At 37.7% G+C, this 21,075-nt stretch overlaps 1 protein-coding gene across 8 annotated transcripts in view; it reads left to right on the top strand.

Annotated features, from left to right (window-relative positions):
* Positions 1–21,075, top strand: part of LOC117223829 (protein muscleblind-like) — a 609,735-nt gene that overhangs the window by 274,270 nt on the left and 314,390 nt on the right. The window contains exon 5 of one of the 8 annotated variants that reach the window (XM_076526709.1): positions 6,776–6,832. The exons of the other annotated variants lie outside the window; for them this stretch is intronic. Coding sequence (XP_076382824.1) covers positions 6,776–6,817 — 42 coding nt within the window. The 3' untranslated portion in view covers positions 6,818–6,832. Of the gene's footprint in view, positions 1–6,775; positions 6,833–21,075 lie in introns of those variants that run through there. 8 annotated transcript variants of the gene reach the window in all.

The following is a 21,075-nucleotide window of genomic DNA, read 5'->3' as shown; positions in this document are numbered from 1 at the left end:
ACGAAGAATCGAATACCTTGGGTTCACGCTGTCTGACTGTTCGTCTTACCATATCCATTGTACGAACCGAAACATTAGTCATCGGAATAAGTAATGGTAACTCCAAAATACCTTTGCTCGAGTTATGATCCTCTCCGTCGTCGCAGTATATTTCCGCGTGACAGTAATATGCGATTTTTACTGTCGCGGAACGAAGTCATAACTAGACCGCGAATCTTTATCCAAATGCCGGTATCCCGAGTTAAGCTTATTACACATATCGAGTATAACACCTTTTTGCGCACTCTTACGGAATAGCAGTTTTCAAGGATTTTTATATAAGATTTTTAGGAAGGCATTTCAACGATGTAGTACGTGTGTTGGATTCCGGTGTAGGAATGAGTACAACAGACGGTTTAAAGTCGGACGAGGAGATTGATTGAGAAGAGCGTTCCACGAAGCGAGTACAATCGCGAAGAAAGAACAGTGTGCTCGAGAAAGAATGAATTGAGAATAATGACTTCGACCATTTCGCGATCGGTACATATGTATGCAGGGTGAGTCAGTGATAACCACTGTCTAAAATAACTCTGTATCTACTGGTTCCATCAAGAAACTTCTTCATGAACTATGTAGCATTCAAATCAATTATTTTTATAATTTAATAGTAAAACAAAATTAATGATTTATTATTTATTAACACTATGCCGTCCGCAGATCTTAGATACGATTCTTTTGTTAGACGCCGGAATAATAGCTTGGAAATCTTAGATTTAAAAAAAAATGTCGTAGATGGCGGTAATATAAATTCCTAAAAATTAAGATATGTCATCCAAGAATTTTCGTACTTAATTCTTAGTTAAATAAGCACAATGCTATAGTTAGTTTGCTGCCTTTTAACATCCAAGAAATATAGTTCAAATGTTATTTCACTTTTCTAAAATGGCACCAGCGTGGTGTCACCGGACGTCATAGTGTTAATATCTCCTATCTATAGGAATATCTCTGTGATAAATATCGAAGATGGCGGTAATATAAATTCCTAAAAATTAACATATGTCATCCAAGAATTTTCGTACTTAATTCTTAGTTAAATAAGCACAATGCTATAGTTAGTTTGCTGCCTTTTAACATCCAAGAAATATAGTTCAAATGTTATTTCACTTTTCTAAAATGGCACCAAAGTGGTACCACCGGCATACAACAGATAGTTTTTGCATGGCACCAGCGTGGTGCCACCGAACGGCATAGTGTTAATATCTCCTATCTATAGGAATATCTCTGTGATAATTTTTTATCCTGCATTTAATAGACTTTCGAATAGCATGGTTAAATGGTGCACGTTATAAATTCAAAAACTCAAAGTTACCCTCATATCTCGATAAAAAAACAGAAAATAACCAAAACTTAATTGCTATGTATGCTACTCTTTACACCAAGCAACTTTCGTTCGAAACATTTTTTTATGCGACATGTAGATCACGAAAAAAAAGTTAAGGTGAAACAGTTAAACGACTCACCCTGTATATTCATTTTCAGTCGATGTTTGGAATACCAACGTATGCTTTCGAATATCATGTTCTTAAGTAACGTAAAGAGATGAAAAAGATCGGTGCAAAAGTTGTCGCTCGCTGGCAAAATGTCAGCTTAATCTCTATCCCTCCCTTTAGATACCGTATTCAGAAACAGCGTGCTCGGTGGAAGATCCCGGCGGAATTTCGCGCGCAGCGAAAACTACGTACGGAGTGAGCGAAACAAACCTTATCAGGATGACCAGAGGAGATTCCAGGCTGGCTTTAGCGCCGGAGCGGGAGTGACGATAATTCTCCGTGGCCCACGCAGGAACCGTCAAAAAGATCGTTTCGCCGGTGTCGTCGTACGTAACGTGGTGGGCGTTCTGCGTTCTACATGGTTAGGTACGATCGGCGTTAAAGTAATGACGTCTTAAGACGTATGTAAACGTCTCTTATCGAGTGCAGCAGGCGTCGTTGGACTCGCGCCCGCGGCAGTTTACCCGCTGGCTTACCGACGAACTATCCACCGTGTTTCCGTCTCGTTCGCTCCTGCGATCGCGGTATCGACAACCATTTATTTTGTATGCGTAACGCCGTGCACGGTGTTCATTGTACGTGAGACATCGGCCTCCCCGCGGATTACACCGCCTCCACGTACGGGAAGGAAAAGTCCCCGTGAAAACGCTTTTACTTACGAGCCTGATTACAGCCAGATTACGTAAACACGCTGGGACAAAGTCTTCGTTCGCGGCCGAATCTCCCCCCTATCGAGTCGCCGCCTCGCATTGGGGTTTATTTGCTCGATTTCGTTGGCAAAAATTATCTTTTTTTTTTACTTAACGTGGCCAAAATCTCCCTACTAACTTATTTATAGTATTTTCACTTAGGAAAAATAATTACGAACACGTCAAAATTATTAATGAAATATTCAAAATATTATTTTTATGTATTTATATATAAATTATGATATATATATATTTATTTATATATTTATATATTTATTTTTATATTTATATATTTATATATTTACATATTTATTTTTATATTTATATATTTATATATTTACATATTTATTTATATATTTATATATTTATATATTTACATATTTATTTATATATTTATATATTTATATATTTACATATTTATTTTTATATTTATATATTTATATATTTACATATTTATTTATATATTTATATAATATATATTTTATATATTTTGATTATAAACTTGTCCACTTATTTATGGTATTTGAACATAGTGGGAATAATTTGAAGGTGATGTAATTACTAAGGAACGTGTAAAAGAAATTAGAAACAATCAAAAACAACTTAAAGATCTCATGCAAAACTATTTGAAAGTGTTCGAAACTCTTAAGGATAACTAAAAACTATTGGAAAGTATTAAGAATTATTAAAAATGGAGAATGAAACTAAAAACAATTAATAACTGTTCAAAAGAATTTGTCATTTTCATTTAATACGACACAAACTTACATAATAGTATAACGTATCATTTAATATGCATTGTTTTGCTGCATACATCACAGCACAAGGAGTGATATAAAAGCCACGCTGGCAATTCTTGACAGTTAATTATTTTAGCATTGTTAACAGAAACCTTTATGATTTCTAATGTCGCAAAAGCATAAAAATTTCTCTCGTGAAAATTGTACAAATGGGAATTGCCGGAATAAATTACAGGGCATTTTTAAACGTGACTAATTTTAAACAAACAAAGAATTAAAAAGCGAATATTGCTTTATAATATTGTATATATAGTAAATTCTTTCCAATTGTCTCTCAGCTTGGACAAATGAACAAATGGACAATTGGACTTGGAAAATGGACGATTTTGGAAGAGGAGATACGATTGCGCGACCCTTGCGGCTCGTTTTTATAGTCGCCGATTTTCAACAATTATAGCTGAGGGTCAATTAGGGAGAATTTACTGTACTTAACTGCAAAAGTTTTCACTTTTAATGCAGAACAACACTATATGAGTACATAATTCAAAATAATGATACTGATGCACTGTTGTTCATTTCAATAGCCCAGACAACCAAAGTTTTTCATCTTACGGAACATTTAACACGTTCCCTGCCAGACCGTTTTTTGAAGACTTTCCGTTCAAGCCGCGTGGGGCGTATGCGCCCCACGCTTTACATTTGTATTATTTTGTTTCTGGCGTATGCTTTACAATAATTAAAATAGTGCAAAAATCATAATTATCAAGGAAAGGTTGTATAGTTTAACATGCATAACACAGCAAACCAATAAATTTATTTTTCTAGGAATTACTTTAACAAATACCTGGCTGATCATTATTATGCCAAGCGAGTTGCATCCTCACATATAATTTTTTTTATCATGCCTATATTAGTTTAAAATATAACATTTTAGTTAAATTCAAGTTTGTATGCGATTACAAAGGGATGTTGCGATGAACTTTGTTAAAACATGGCAAACATAAGTGTGGTTTATCCACACAACTATCGCAGAATGTTACAACTTTTACAGTACTATAGAACTATAAATCAATCCCAGCTTCAGTGAAGCAGTAAGTATTGTGTCAACGACACGCGAATAAATGACTGATCGGAATAAGAGAAATGCAGTTAAAACAAGTTACAGTAAAGAAAAATTGCCCATCACGCCGCGTGGGGCGTATACGCCCCACGATTAAATGAGGGCATCAGCAATAGTATTAAGATGTCCATAATTGACTGCATAATGAATTTTTAAAAAATTCTTCATTTTACAATGATAATACCAAATGGCTTGAACGGAAAGTTCAGCGTGGGGCGTATACGCCCCACGCGGCAGGGAACGTGTTAAAAAATCGGATTTTGGCCAGCTCTTCGGACTTGATACTCCACTGTGCGTCGTCTCGCGTCGCGTCGTTCTCTTTCGCTTCCCGCAAATCAATAGAATCCGTATACTTTTGTTTGCCCGGAGAATCATAATGCATTTCGTCCCACTTTCCTGGGGAACGCAGCTTTCGCTGTCCGCTCGCGAAGATCAATGCCAGACCGTCGTCGTCGCGACGCCACACGTCGCATGTCCTGCTCTTCGGTGCGATAAATCAGCTCGCAGTTTTCGCAGGAATATTTACTGTTGCGCAATGCTAGTTCGGGATGCAGTAATTTGCGCCCACTGGTCAATATTTCAACTGCCATATTAAAAAATATGTTCTTTTCCTTAGGCGTGAGAACCCATCGAAGCTTCAAAATCCTAAGTACATATTAGTTCACTGAGATAACTCCATGTGTGAGACGGTTCGTTGATTGAAAGTGATAGACATCGGACTTCGTTTATATGAAAGTAACACTTACATTCATGCACACGTAACATTTTCGAATTCTACGCGAATTTTAACGAGCAGACGTTCGCAGTACTACAGCGTTTTGTGACTGACCTAATGCGATGCGACCGGACTGAAACTTTCAATGATTTTTCACACATTTCCGATGAGCTAATGCCAAAATGTATTCAACAAAAGTTCAACAGTATTAATGTTTCTTCAAATTTTAACACATATACAATATCAGAAACGAAATTTTTATTACAAATAATTAAAGTAGTTTTGTTATTTTTCATATTAATATATATTTTCGTTAATACAACGTTCAAACTGGCGCCGAGACGAATTCAATTGCATACTACGCTAAACCTCGTAACAACGCTAAAATAATTTTAGGCACGACAAACGAGTGGTCAGCCTACTGTGCGCTCTTCCAAACGATCGATCGGATTTTTAGCATGACCGCTCCGCCGCTCCTTCCACCTATCATCTTATCGGGAGACTCGTATATAAATTCAATTAATACCGTTGTTCTACTCCGGGAAGGTGTCGAGCAACGGCGCGTTAACAGTAGCAAGGTTTACGTATTCGCTAAATGGTCTGTCAGACCTTTCATCGTGTCCTCCGGGATTTAGTCTGGTGTCTCGATGGTTGTTCTAAGACTAGGAACCGAGTCGTGATAATTAGCGAAGCAGCTTTGAGATGTTGCGGCGGCTATTAATCACGTCTATTCCGCATAATTTCATGGCAATCGACAGATCGATGCCGCGATCGTGGAAGGGTATCTGTCTTCGGTTTTCCACGGTTCGACGTATTCCTGATAAATGAAGCTACAGACTTTCGCGGCGGAGACCGCAGCCGCGCTGGCTCCGCGTAGAACAATTCGCGGATAGACCGCGTCAAGTCTGTTTATTTTCAATGGCCGTTCCTGAATCCGGCGAAGACAGGGAGCCATTGTGCTCGTTGGAACTCATAGCTGCCTGGTATCTTCGCCAGCGTGGATTACATACCCCGAGGTTTGGCAAACATTGGATAATCGCGGATGCTAAAAGTGGATCCGCTCGAAGCCTGGGATCGCTCCAAGTTTTTGAAACACAATGGCAGACCTTTGTTGTTACAAAGTAGAATCTAAGGCTGCTAAATATGAAACGAAGTTTTGTTTCGAAACAGATACGCGTTCGGACGTTCGCCAGTTTTATTTACACCTTGTTCCACGATTTATATGCCGGTCTCTTCTTTACGAGCTAAATTATAACACTATTTACGCGTATTCTTTTTTTTATACGCGATCAGAATGTACGTAGCCTTTAAATCGTTGTGAAGCTCTTTGAGAATCAGCCAAAAAATTGGAAAGTTCAATTGTAGACATCGATCCATACGTTCAAGGAGCCTACGCGAATGTTGCAGCGAACGCGTCGGCAAATTTATGAAAACTTAGATAAAGAAGATATTGAGAAAAAAATCATTGGAAAAAATTTATATTGACAATGAAAATGAAGTCGAACTTCAAAAATATTTTAAACGATGAAGATGATGAGTTTGTGCCAATTAAAATGTAGAGGTTGATTGCTTTACACTACGATAGCAACAGTGACACAATTTTTGAAATGTTTCCGTTTGATTGTTCAAACAAAATTTATATTACATTCTCTCATGGTAGAAGTTCTTGTACACGTATAAAAATGACTCACAGATTCGAAATTGATAAATTTATACGAAACTAGTGTTTGTTAATTTAATGTACCCGTGACATACGCGTGCGTGTGCGTCGAGGGATTAATAAGTATGTTGTATTTTTCAAACTATATTTTTTAATATTTGGAAATTGCCCACATATCTGTACTTAATATAATTAGAAGCAACTACGATAGAAAAGAGCGTAAATTACATTATCTTCAATAATGATTGTTCTAATAGCCTTAGAATATTACTGTGTAATCGATCGCTCCAATTTAACAAAACTTTCTTTTGTTCTGTTTCAGGTAAGAACGTTTGCAGTATATTGTAAAGCTCCTCTCGCGTAAGTGACAATATCGTCAATATTTCGATGGTTTAACTCTAAAATTATCTATAATATCACGCTGAATCATGAGACTGAAATGCTGGTGATATATCTTCGAATAAAATGAACGTAAATCGGTTAGTTATTTTTTAACTTGTGCCAGTCAGTTTCGAGTAAACTCGAAGTAGCATTCGCATTGTAATTATCGAAAGTATCTCCGCGAAGCAGTTGCTTCCACTGAATGATAATAGGAACAGTTTTCAGAAGTTCCATTCCCAGAATTACACGGAATGCAGATCTCGTCGAAACGGATAACCCGTTCCTTTCTCATTGGGTAGCTTCGATTCTTCGTGTTTTATCAAACAAGTGATCAAACATTTTTCAAAAGTGGCATAGCATTATGTTTACGCGTGTCTTGTCCGTTTTGTATCCGTCGGCGTCTCATCCGGTGATTAAATTCTCTGTCGAAGTCGAGCGCGTACACGTTCCAGACGATGCAATTCGATAAATCTGGGATCGGAACAATACGTAGAGCTTGCGATACTAATCGTGCGACGGGTAGAACGGCGGGTAGAAAGTCAGGAAATAATGAGAAAATAACATACGGGCCTCTCCCGCCGAACGCTTTTCGAGTCACGAGGAGGATTCAATAGTCGTTGGAATTGGCACCAGGAAACTGTAACGTTCATCCGTGAAAAAGTCGTGCCCCGAAAGCGTAAAGACTTTTGCTCCCGCTGCCATCGTGGTTGTCGTCTTGTTCGCCGTCTTCGTTCCCTTCTTCGCGTTCTTCTGCTTCTTTTTTGGCGCACCAGCAAATTCTCCGTCTCCGACGGTACCTCTACAATTCACCGGACGTACTGGCAGCACCATTGCCTCCCTGGCGTTCTCATAAATAACCTTGGAACGCGCATTATTTCACTTCAACCGCGTCGTGAGTTTTGACTTGCGACAGTAAAATACGGGACTCCCGTTCGAGACTCTTTCAGGTGCTACCACGATTAAGTGACGAAAAAACCGTTTAAAACTCTAACACACATTTCTTAGGGGTTCTACCGAATAAGCTGGGGATAATCGCGTGTACGCTACCTGTTCATTGTCACGAAAGAACGATAGACCCAGTTACCATGATTCTTCGGTGATCATTGGTTTCTTCAAGCGTGTAGATGCGGCGTAACATTTGGCATTTTCGATTACGCTCTTTTAACCCTAGAAAGATAACCATATGACAACGTACGTAAAAGATAACCATACGCTTCAGAGGCGCATGCTTTTCTAAGGCGTCAATTTTATACTAACAATGGATATTTATTTAAGTTAATCTAGTCATTTTAAAGGTTTGGCATTATTGTAAAAATAAAATGCATTTATATTATATTTTTTTATATTTTAAGTAATTTTAAACTTAAATCACTAGACCTGTATGAAAAATTAACAAAAATCAACAGTCTTCGCAGGCGCCTCTGCGACGTAGGTTATCTTTCTCGGGTTAATGCTAATGGATTGTTTAACCCTTTGCACTGTAGCTATGCGTCGGCCTCGCGATGAAGATATCGCACGCAGTGTACTAGATACGTATGTTATTCGTTTTTTCCGAACCTAGCAACAAAAATAATTAATACATAGGAAGAACGGTAATTGTTTCGCTCTATCGAAGAAATTACCAAGGACGAAGAAGTGCTAATCGATGCAGGTGCGAAAGAAGTCACAGTGCAAGAGGCTAAATGATAGAAAAAAGTAAGTTAGCATAATCAAACAATACTGGTCTGTATTATGTAGAATGCATTACACCGATAAGATTTGCATTCTGCAAACATACAAGGTGTCCTTATATAAATGTCCAAGCAAATGGTTAAAGATATACGAAAAATTTAGTAGAAAAATTTACACGGTTTTAAGTCAACTGCAAGGTGTGCCCGTAAATTATTCTTTTTATTTGTGATCTTTCCGAGTTACGAAGACCAATCTATTTTTTTTTTTCTAAATGGATACGTATAATTTTGTTCGCGTATTTAACACTACATTTACGGAGCCCGTCAAAATGGCGGGTCACTAATTATTTGATTTACGATTATTCATAACGTAAAGATACACTTATCAGTTATTTATTCAATTTATATGTTACCTACGGCAAATGTCACAATAACACGTGTAAAAAGAACAGAATAAATATCTTATTGTTATTTTTATAAACTAATACAAAACAGCTGCTTTTTGTGCCCAGTAAATCTAGTGTTAATTAGTAGAGATTGCGATGAAAATGAAATCTTGTTAAAAACTTTTCGCTTTATTCCATGGAATACCGTAAAACAAATTAATATCACGTATCCGTGTAATGCGCGTTGTCTACATTATCGGGAAATAAATTCGAAATACTCGGGGAGGGCCTAAATTATATTCGTAAGGAAATATGCTAATGGATAGAAGCCCGGTTAAGCTCAACATGCGTCGAAATAAATAGTATATACTAGGCGTTCCTGCATAACATCGTCCAAGTTTGGGAATCATAACAGGATGCTTCAGAACAGTGGAAGTTACAGTAATGCCTGTTGCACATTTGCATTTTCGGGACAACGTTGCAACATTATCCCGTGAGAGGTAGAGATTTTATTCGTCTCCATTCACGATTCATTCGGCTCTTTGGGATCTCGACGATAAGAGCGAAGAGCACATTCCGCGTAAGAGTGAAATAAAGAGAAAACGGTGGAATCGCCACCGTGAACATTAAAGCGAGCATTACTGTATTTTGTCATCGCTCTGATTGGCCGGCGACTTGTGTTGCAACAGTGCTGTCTCGGGACCGAAGACAAAGGCGGATATTGTCGAGAGAGCGAGAGGGCAAGGCAAGCCCACGAATATTTATGCGACTGGCCACACAGACACGCGATGTGCGCGCGCGCGCACGTAGATGCATGCACGCGTACACTGCACGCGTAAGGGCTCGTTTGCCTTGGCTCTGTCTTTCTCGACCATCGCTGTGTTCCCCTTTCCCGAAGGTCTGCGCATCGCCGATGCGCCGTAAGATGGCCGGAATAAAAATGCGAAGCAAAAGGGCGTAGCTAAACTTGCCAAAAGTTTACGCTGCGGAAGGAATACCGTATTCCGTTGAGTTCTACGATGTTTACAAAATTCTGGCGCCCGTAATGTCCCTGGAGTCCGAGATGCATCTCGATAATGCAATACCTTCATCCTCTGCTGGAAAAGTGCGGCAGAAAAATTCTCGAAACTGGAGGTCCCTATTTCACGCGCATTTGAGTACACCTGTGTGCACCTACCTGTAATTAACGGATCCGTACTTTAGCCCGTGTCATTCTTGACACACGGATATCCGTGAATTTTTGTATTACACGTGTGTCTGCATTAACACGTGGAGCGCCGCATCGGTCACGTATGGGTGACACAAATTTTTCACCAATTTTGAGGATGCATTTTCATTGAAATGTATTCGAACAAATTGAATTTGGCTAGGATGTTTCGGACGCGAAAGAGTTCTAATGTCATCCGCTGTGATCAATTTTAACTTTCTGGTTTCGGTTTAAATTAGTTGTATTACATTGACTTTGTGGGAATTTTAGTGGCGCTGAACGCGTTAAACGTGCTTTTTCTATTACGCTTCTCCTTTGCGACAATATTTTCAGCAGTAGATATGTCCGGAGTTGCTGGTACAGTAAATTCTCCACAATTCGCGCTCAGATTGTGCACAAAAGTAGACAATTTAGAAAGAGGAGATACGGTTATTCGAGCCTTTCATCCCGTTTTGATGGTTACCGATTGTCAGCAACTATAAAAACGAGCCGCAGGGCTCGAATAATCGTATCCCCTCTTCCAAAATTGTTCGTTTTCGTGCACAATCTGAGCGCGAATCAGGGAGAATTTACTGTATTGCTAAACATTTAATTGTAAGTTTCGCGATTCTTGGTTATTTATTGGACTTCCACCGCTCACGGAAAATGTTACAATTGCGCGATGATAAAATTTGTACATACTCCAGATTCGAATCAAAATTATTTTCAGTTTCGTCGTCGTATAATGTAGGAATCGGTATTTCTGAGAAGTTTACGTTGTGAGAACAAAGAGGGAATCGGTCGTCGGTCGGCCAGAATAGCTTTGTTGGTTTAAGTATTCGCCCGGCAAACGAAAAATCCGTGTCGAATCCCGGTCCCGATCTATATATCCGATCGATCGACATTTTCTCCTACGATAAGAAATGTAAGGTTGTTTTCTGGGATGATTGTCGTTGATTTAGCCCTTTTGTTTCCTGTGGCAAAGATTCGCGAAATGTTGTAGTAAACATTTTTGTAAAAGCAACGCGTTGATTATGGTTGCGTACATCTTGCATACATTTTCCCACGAAAAAACGATTTTCTTTCAAATTCACGTGACTGGAAAGGGGATTTTTTGATTAAAAATTTTTTGAAACGGATTTTTATAACTTTTTCATACACATTCGAAACCGCGAACTCTGTTCGGACCTTTCGATGGCGAATAGCGTAAGCGCTGTGTACGAAATTGATACGGCAAACGCTCGCGCGTTCTACGTTAAATCAAGTATTAATATTTTCATGAAACTGGAATTAACAATAAATCCCGGGTTATTCGGCGGTTGTTTATTCTTTATCCCTTACGACATCGTTCAGGAAGGTATTTCTGTGGTGGCGGGCGATAACCAGGAAAAATATGAAAGTCGGGGGCACGAGTTTGGAATTCAGTTATCTCCGAAGCGTGGCTCCCATGGGCACCGACGCGCTCAGGGCCCAGTTGTTTCCCGTACGCGGAGCCAACAAGTCTGACGTGATGTGTTTCGGCGACGTGTAAATCAAAAAGAATATTTGCATCGATAAAACTTGCCGAGAATTTGGTTTTCTTTGATGCGAATCCTCAAGAGGCTTACCTGCAGTTGATTTCGTCGCCGAACTTTTCCATGGTATGCACGCCCCACGAATATCTCGGTCATAGGGATCTCTCGACCCAACCCTCTCAACTTCGAAATTATCGAGTTTCGAGTTTACAAAAACCCGAGAAATTTTTAGTTGACATTGTTCGCATTGAACTGCACGGTACACAATTGTACACTTAATTAGCTGGGTTAATGGAATCGGTTACTGTAGGATGACCAATTGCTGTGCCTATGGTTTGTTTTCGGGTATAATTGACTTTACATTTGTGGATTGTTTGTAGAAAACAATGAAAGTGCCAAGAATGTAATTTTCTAAGAGGAAAAGGAAAAACATTGCTATTTGCAAGCTATTAAAAAAACTTGATTTATTTTCACCGTGGCATGTAATTAACACTGCAATATCTTGAAAACATAACAAAGTTTTTTTTTTATTTCTTACAATACTGTGGCAGCTGATCTTTAATGGAAGAATTATAAAGATGATTGAATGATTGATTATTGCTACAGGGAGAATTTCAGGAACCGATTTGCGATAGAATCGAATAGATCTCTTTTTCGCATGACTAACAACGCGATTTACACAGTGATCTGATATTAGAAGATATTTAATCGAATCTGAAGCTCGAGTCGTAAAGTATAATCTCTTACGAAGTGTAATCTCTTACAAAGTGTAATCTCTTACGAAGTGCAATCTCTTACAAAGTGTAATCTCTTACGAAATGTAATCTCTTCTAAAGTATAATCCATTCGGAAAATTGATAGTCGTTGAAAGCATTTGTCGATTGATGAAGAAACTATAATAAAATAAGATGATAGAAACAAAGGGGCGGAACGTGAAAAGATTTCGCCGAAATCATTTACAATGAACGTATTAAATTACTTGCAGCGGTTCATTCAAAAACCCAGTCGGTTTAACCGCCGCTGATCAAAGCCGGAAAGTTTTCTTTCAATAGCGCTCACTTCACCGAAAGTTTCATCCCCTTTGGCTCGAGGTATCCGTCCATGTGGTCCGGCGGCATTTAAACAGGATGCCGATTGTGTTTCCGATTGAATATCAAGGGGATATAAACTAACTTCGTCGATGTTTGAAACCCGCAATTCCACCAAATTCCGTTCATTGGTTGTTTATAATCGTTTATAAAAGTTTTGCAATAGGTTCGTTCAAAGTATTCCACTGATAGAGATTAACGCTAATCATATCACACACACACACACACACACACACATCAGGCAAGTGACCGGTTTGACAATTTTTGTTCTACGGTGATTGAGATTTTGAAGATATTTTCGTCGGAAATAATTCAATAAATTTGTTCACTCGTGCACAATAATATAAAAGTCGCAAAAATCTATGTAAATTCAGTCTTGCAACCTTTGTAAGACAACACATTCTAGTCATTTTTAACTCTCGGTACGATTAGTGTTAAATGGAAATGTGTGATGAAAAATTCGAGATGATTTCTCTACACACAAACACTTTCTTCTATGAGATTTCTTACGAAGAGAAAGCATATTTGGCTTGTTTTCAAAATTCATTTTTATTGCAATATATTCGACTAGGATGTTTAGAATGCAAATGATTTATAATACCATTCACTATAATAAATTTTAATTCTCTAGTTTCAGCTTTGTTACTTCGATTATTCGAGAGTTTTTAGAATTGATTTTCGGCACTTAACGTGTCAAGGGTAGGTGTCTGAATTTGACCATGACGCGGAGTGATCACTATAATCTAAATAAGATAAACTAGTTATCTGAATAAGATAACTAGTCAAATTTTCGACTAATAGATATTTTAAGTATAATTTTCTCTGATAGACTGACTTCTTATCAAGAGATTTAGTGTTGGGACGATTCATCTGTCCTCAACTTAGAATTATTTAACCACCGTAGTGCTGACCAAAAGAGTCGTGTATACCTAAGCGAAATATACCAAACCTGTTCGACATAGTTTGGTAAAGTTTCAGAAAGATATTACACAAATTTTGCAAAACCTGACAATTAGAAAATTCAAAACGGTGGAAGTAATAACAATCTAAACTATCATCTATTGAAAATATTAAGAAAGCATCATTTTCTCAAGTGTAACCAACAACGATATATCATTGTTTAGTACTAAAAGGATTCAAGCATGGTCTGCAATTTTTTTTAATGAAATTGAAGTCTAACCATAGGTAACATTCATACTTAAGAGCTTGTAGACTAGAAATCTCCGTCAGAATTCTCCGTCAGATTCGTCCAAATACGGCAAGAGGTTAAAGCTTGTCCTCACTGATCGTTTTAAAAGTTACTCTTCCAAATCCAATTCCATTTGATAAGAATGTTCGATCGATTCTTATATTTTCACAAAAATAGCAGGTAGTATCCACCTCTCGGTCTAACGATAGGTAGTTGCATTCCAAGTTGGCTCCGGGGCAATTCAAAGGAAAAGAAACGGGACATCTCGTTGGATTTGCAATCTCTTAGATAAATTGGATAACTCACGGAAGATTAAGCCAAAGTAAATTTAGGGATAGCTGGAAAGCTGGATCTCCCCAAAAAATAGAAGTTATCTGGGGTCTCTTAAAAGTTTCTCTGTCGGTTTATGGAGGCTGTTCCACCGGATACGTTACTGGATGGTCTCTATCAGGCCCACGGAGAGAAGTTCTTACTCGCGGAGAATAACTAAAGGGTGCAAGGGTGAGCGACATCACAGGGGCGGGTGAATGCGGAGGGCAGAAGGTGTCGGTGGGCTAGGTTAACGACTTCCTGATGAGGCAATGTAAACCACAACTTCTTCGTAATGGACTCCCCTGTCCTCCGATATCGTCCTTAAAGTGGCTTTGCAAAGCTGCGCAGCCATCGTACACGGCAGCTGAAACGTTGCTGGAACCTTGTCACAGTTATTAGAGATATCGGCGCAATTTGTAGCTCTCTCTTTCTCTCTCTCTCTCTCTCCGTTCCGCGCTCTACTGCTACCATAACCGCATCTGATTTTCTATACTTTCGTTGCGCGAACCGATCGACAACGTGCAGTGATAGACAACGTATACGATGTACGACAATGTTAGTGGACTGAACGCGACACGACTTTACACGTCAGTATAAGGTGTTATAAAGCATTACATTTTTTATAGGTTGATGGCTCTATTTAAGACTGAAAAATTGATTGTTAAAGAGTGAGGAGAACACAAAAACCGCGGATTTTATGCATTTATGACAGAAATGAGTGGATGAAACGGAAAGCAGTGTCACCATCAGAAAAATTTAATAACTTGATTATAATATTTATAACGTATTAAGATTATTCGAGACGGGAATAAACGTTTATCCAGTTCCTGTTTTTTGTAAACAGTGCACGCAATTTTTATTTTTCATAAAGATCTATAACAGTTTTGTAATGAATAAGATAAATTTTATTGAGAAAGTAATTACAATACGCTTTCAAACATTAGACATAAAAATTCAAAATTATAATTTCAATTATTATAAAAAGAAATATAATTGTTAAATTATCAAATGGGTCACTTGGTGACGTGCTGGTCATAGATTGCATGTGTGTTCTAGGAGCACTTCGTCTTGATTGCCTGGTCCGGTAAAAATGTGTTTATTTAATACAATCCTTGAAGACCGAGAATTAACCAATCACGGTATTTTCAAAGTTGGCGTATGATTGAAATTCTTACAATGTCATTCGCGTGTCAACTAAGTTGCTAGATGCAAAGTCGAGTGTTATTGCACATCGGAGCATTGTTTTTCGAAGCAATCGTGTTTCTGATAAAAAGGCAGAGGGTGCTCGAGAACTCGCTGCACTATCGTTGAAACATCCACAGTGATGCACGTTGTTTTTCAGGTTTTTTCCATTCACGTTTTTGCACGGTTAAGCAACTTTTTCCTCTGATCGCTTCTTGACATTGGCGAGACTTCCGAAGAGCGCTTCATACGTACGCTGAATAAACTTTCTATACACATCCCGTTCGCGTTTGATGTTTTCCACTGTATTTTTCGAACGATTCTGAAGCGAGTGAACCGGAGAATGGTCGCTATAAAGCCTAAAGTGCTGTACTGTGTTTCAATTCGCGCGATAGACTTCCTCGATGATCTAATGCCGTCGCAGTTTCACTATCGGTATCTTATCGCTTTCTTTCGCTCGCGCCCGCAGCTTGGCACGGATGGCCATTCCGCTTTAAGTTCGTCTCATGCCCCGATCTACGAGCACGAAGAGATACGCTCTATAAAACATTCTAACCAGGGTCTTCTATCGCACTATAAAATATTATTTAACACCGAAACAACCAGAGCGGTCAAACGACCACTTTTTAAACTTCGAGCAAAATTTTTCAATTCAATGTTTCCGCTTTCCCTCAACTTATCGGGCGACTTTTTTTATGACATATATAACTGTACTCAATTTTTCAATATCTATCTCTCTACCGTTGGACCGATCTCTCTTCCGACCGCTGGACAAGTGTATGAACTTTTAGAACGATATTTGCTCTGAAATCGCTAACTTATTGTGGCTGTGAACTTCGCCGAAGGAAAATGTCATCCGATTTCGTTTTAAACAGCAGTCACATGCTTGTGCACAAGTTTGTTTCATATTTGCGACGCGATGAGTTTTTCACCGGTGTTAATGGACTGCAAACGAACTCGAGCCGTTTCGCGACATTGATAATTGCCTCGGAGCAGGCTAGAAAACGAGGAAAATTATGCATTCGCAAAAAACACGACGAGTCCAGGTTCACTCGTGCCTGGACAGACATTTAACAAGGTAAAGTCGTAAAACATTCAATTGGACGGACGGGCCTGTAAGCGGATACCGTGCCTTAAGAGTGGTTTCTTACCAGCCGAAACTTGGATCGTATTCGATTCTGTTTCTGCTTGTCAATGAAATGAAATTAACTTCCCTGTGGGCGGAACAAACTTTACTGTGCATTGATTCCGCCATGAACTCGAAACAAAGTCAAACTTTGCCACTCTAACTGAGCAACCGTCCTCGAGATTGCGGATTTTCTTGCTTTCGAGAAGTCGTCGCGCCAAGCAAATTGCAAATTAGACGCGGGCTATTTTTGCACGGAGTCTTCTAAACGTTTTCCGTATTCGATATTATCGTCTATCCATGGTCTGCTTATGTTGAAAGAATATGAATTACATATTACAGTCAACGAATTATAATAACGATGTAATGATAATAATTTTGTTAATGTATCACCTTACTCTCTCTCTCTTGCAAGAAAAATGAGTACAATAAAAATAAGAAAATACATGTATATAATAATAACACAATACAAAAAGTAAAAAGAAAAAGTAAGAACTTGTATAGTACACTATATAATAAATATATGTATAATAAATGCAAGATTATCGGACACACAAGTAATACCATTGTTAACATAAGAATACAAAACGAAAAATTAATAAAAGCCGAGAGAAAAATATCATTATATCATGTCTATGTATCATTATTACATCAACTATCGTATTATATCGAAACTGAAAATTTCGATTTGAAATCAGAAAATTAACGTTCGCGTCGAGATTACACGAAGTACTTTTGAATTAGAAAAACATAATTTTAGCGATGTTATTTCATTACACTTTCTACGATAGGTGAGACGTGTTCGAAGTTTGATAAGAATATCAAAATATTACTTTTTCTACCGAAAATAATTTCATGAAAAACCACTTCAATGGTTAAGGGTTAATTATGTTTTAATGTGCTATAAGAATATGCAACAGAACATAACATAACACTTACTTATTTATACTTCACCATGTTAATCGAATGTTACTAAAATAAATTAAATTAATCCAAATATAACAAATTTTGCCTGTAAAACGTTATTCCCAATACAAATAAATAACTAAGCAAGGGGGGGGGGGGAGGTTAAGTAACGCATTTAATTTTTTTTTTAAATAAAATTTTGCACTTACTAAATCCTGATAGAAAATTTACTGCGCACGTTTGCTTTTAATTGTGCTACTGTAGGGTAGGCTATTAGGTAGCATTTCATGCAATTAAGGATCAACGGTTGAATCAAAGTATTTAATTGTCCATCGTAGTAATAATTAAATCAGGTATTTAATTGTGTACTGGAAAATCGATCGGATCAGTTATTTAATCTACAATTACCGTAACGATTAACTATTGCATTACTTCATCCTCTTACTACCATTACGAAAAAAGTATTTCAACAGTAAATAATGACCAGTTTAATGCTAAAGTATAGAATTCAAATAGAATTTCAATTACATTTCAATTGAACGTTAATTATTAATGTCGTGCAATTAATATTTTTAATGAGCGATTTAACGATCATTGCCTAATGTTTGAGGGTTAGCAAATAACGATTAAGTATGATTTAAGTAAATTACTACCTTGAAGTACGAATTAACTGGTCATTCGTGTTCGCTATCGCCTTTCAGTAACTATCAATTTTCGTGTTAATTTTACAAATATTTCTTCCGTTTTATAGTGTAACATGTATCGATGCTCTTTCTAGATATTATACGCTGCTTCTACTTATTCAAGCTGTTTGCCTTGGTACTGCATTACGATATTGAATCTAATGAAGTGCAGACGTAAAGTTACGTATGAGAATAACAATTCGTGCAAAGATCCGCTCTCTAATAATTATAGTCATCGCAGACGACAATTAAATACTGACGTAAGTAAAAATAAAGAGGTATGATGAAACGCGCACGCTCTACTGTCCTATAAAAAATAATATTACTCTACGCTCACATGTATGCAATATGTCTAGATATTTCAATATAATGCATATAATTAAAATAATTAAATAAATAAATAAATTACATATGACGCATATAGTGTACCATAACTATGTATATTACCTACTATTATAAATTGTCTATAGTTACGAAAGAAACAAAAATAAATTAATTTTCTTCTGTGTTTCTTTCTTTTCATTCAATCGAAAATCTCTTTTTAGAAAAATATCGTTCTTCGGTGTAATCTCAAATACGGCATAGTTCATTCATTTTTACCATGTATAATTACCACATTAACTACCGTGTATAAAAACTAAAGACTTGTTGGCTGGTTTTATAGTTGTGAGACACCGTATACAAGGACGAAAATCATCTCGTACAGCTGGAATCATATTTTGACCATTTCGTGCCGTTACTATCATTACCATTATTATTATTACTGATATTATTTTTGTTATTACCTTCATTATTATTTTTATTACTATTATTATTTTTATCACTATTATTATTATTATTATTATTATCTAGAACCTGTATAGTCTACTAGAACATTGACAAGGGGAAAAGACGGATGTAACGACAAATTGTTCTGGACAGACTAATTGCGAAAGTGGAATCGACCAGTTAGTCTATTCACTGTGAAATGTCCGCGAGAAGCCTCGAAATTCGGCGCCGACTAGCTCAGAGGAAAGAAGGATTTGCGAAACGAGGGAGCGGATATATCGTAGCATGAATTATGAAACAACGTGTTTAATGACGCGCTGGATCCAGCCCACTGTAAATTTTCCACGAGGGGTTGAAGTTTTAAACCCTCTCCATGGCTCGTACCATTGTCATTCCTCTCGTACGACTCTCATTCCTGCGCCGCGCGCCGTCTCGTCGTTCGTGGGAGCCCCTCATTGACTTTCCCCGCACGTTCTTCTCTGCCCGCCGCTCCCGGGATACCAGGACACATTTTTCAGTTATTAGATACTCATTCCTAATTTCCTACGGCTCCCCCGTTTATTTTCCCGTTTCCTCATCTTCTATTGTTCGCGTCACCGAAACGGACTACGCTCATCCCTCCGTGCTCGCCTATCCGACCGACCACCACCGACGCACTTTTATATTTTCTTTCCTCCCCTTCTGTTATTTAGTTTTTTATTGCCTTTGGAAAATTCGACTCGACGTTAACACTTCGTCGCCGGGTTTTAAGAAATACTGCCAGTCGCCATTCTTTTTTATCGTCACCGGAAGGCAATTCGATTGGTTTCATAACTCCGGTCGTTCTCGACGCCCATCGATGTATTTTTCATAGAAACTTTGGTCGTCTGAAAATTCCTTTGGAACGATCTTTCGTTAAACAACAGCGCGTTGCTTCAATAGAAATGTCAGATGATTTGTTGGGATAAAAACGGGTTTGTCGTTGTAAGGTTCGTTACGCAAGTTAACGCAAGTTAACGGTGAAACTATTAATTGTTCCGCGAGCCGTGCAAAATCTTACAAAATGCTCTTTAACACGTTCCGTGCCACGTGTACCATCGATGGTACACGCTTGCATGTTTACTTAGTGAACTGAACAAATTGTTTACAAGAAATTTAGAACCGAAGAATCAATTTCCACCGCAAGAATGGGCGTTGATAAGTTTTTGTTACGTTGTTATGTGTACGAGAATTAATAATTGCACGTAATACATCAAGTTTTAGTAAAATATCAAAGTGTGAAGATTCGAGTAAAAAAAGCTCGGCACGGAACGTGTTAAACGTAATTGTAATCTTATACGATGCTTTTTTGAACGACAGTTCAGCATTTTTCGGGTTACTTAAATCCGTGAAGGGCTGTCTGAAAACGTTATCGTTGCTTCTTCTTAAAAATATTGTTGTGAATGCAATATTTAGAACGCCCTAAATTCTACAATATTTGAAACGTTTTCCCGGAAAAAACTGTTTGCCGAATCTTCAACATTTACGACATTTTTATGTTTATAAAACGCAAGAGAATCAACAAATGTTGATTACGTTACTATTCTGTGATCATCGAAAGGAACTTTTTCATCTATGCAACAAATGTTTTCGCTCTCCACTTTGAAAAAGAAAACGATAATTTGCACAAGGATCTAGATGTAATATTATTCCAAATAATTCTAGAATGCTTAAGGTATTAGAAGGTTTAAGGTCTGCTTAATGAAGGCTCATTTTGTGTTCATGCAAGAGAAAGCGAGATAAATATCACTTTCTCTGTTCGAGGTATGTTTATATATAAAATACTGTTGAATAATTTAGATACCTGCGAAAAAGATATACAAATTTATAAAAGAACATTGTTAGAACGATAACACGTGTTCAAAATTTTCTGGACATTTTTCGACCATCCCTTAAGCATGATAGGGTTAATCGATGTAAAGACCGATTATCGAATGATCGGAGTAGCGTATCGTCCTGGAAGCTGCTTTGATCCTCTTCTAGAAATATTAAGTACAAACGACCATGAAAACCCCGTATCCTAAGTGTTTTTTGTTTCTCCTTCCAGAGAGAGCAGGCAGTTCGATCCGTACGGAACGATCCGTTACGGGCAGTGATAATTAAAATGGTATTGAAATCATAATGAACTGCGGCGAAAACCTGCCTTTATCTGGCCGGAAAGGATTTTTCCTATTAATCGAATCAATTTAAAGAGTATTGAAGATTTAATTAAT

Source organism: Megalopta genalis, chromosome 15 (assembly GCF_051020955.1).
Source record: "Megalopta genalis isolate 19385.01 chromosome 15, iyMegGena1_principal, whole genome shotgun sequence".
Lineage (NCBI taxonomy): Eukaryota > Metazoa > Arthropoda > Insecta > Hymenoptera > Halictidae > Megalopta > Megalopta genalis.
The sequence above is the reverse complement of the archived record's forward strand: the minus strand, read 5'-3'. Positions and strand labels throughout refer to the sequence as shown.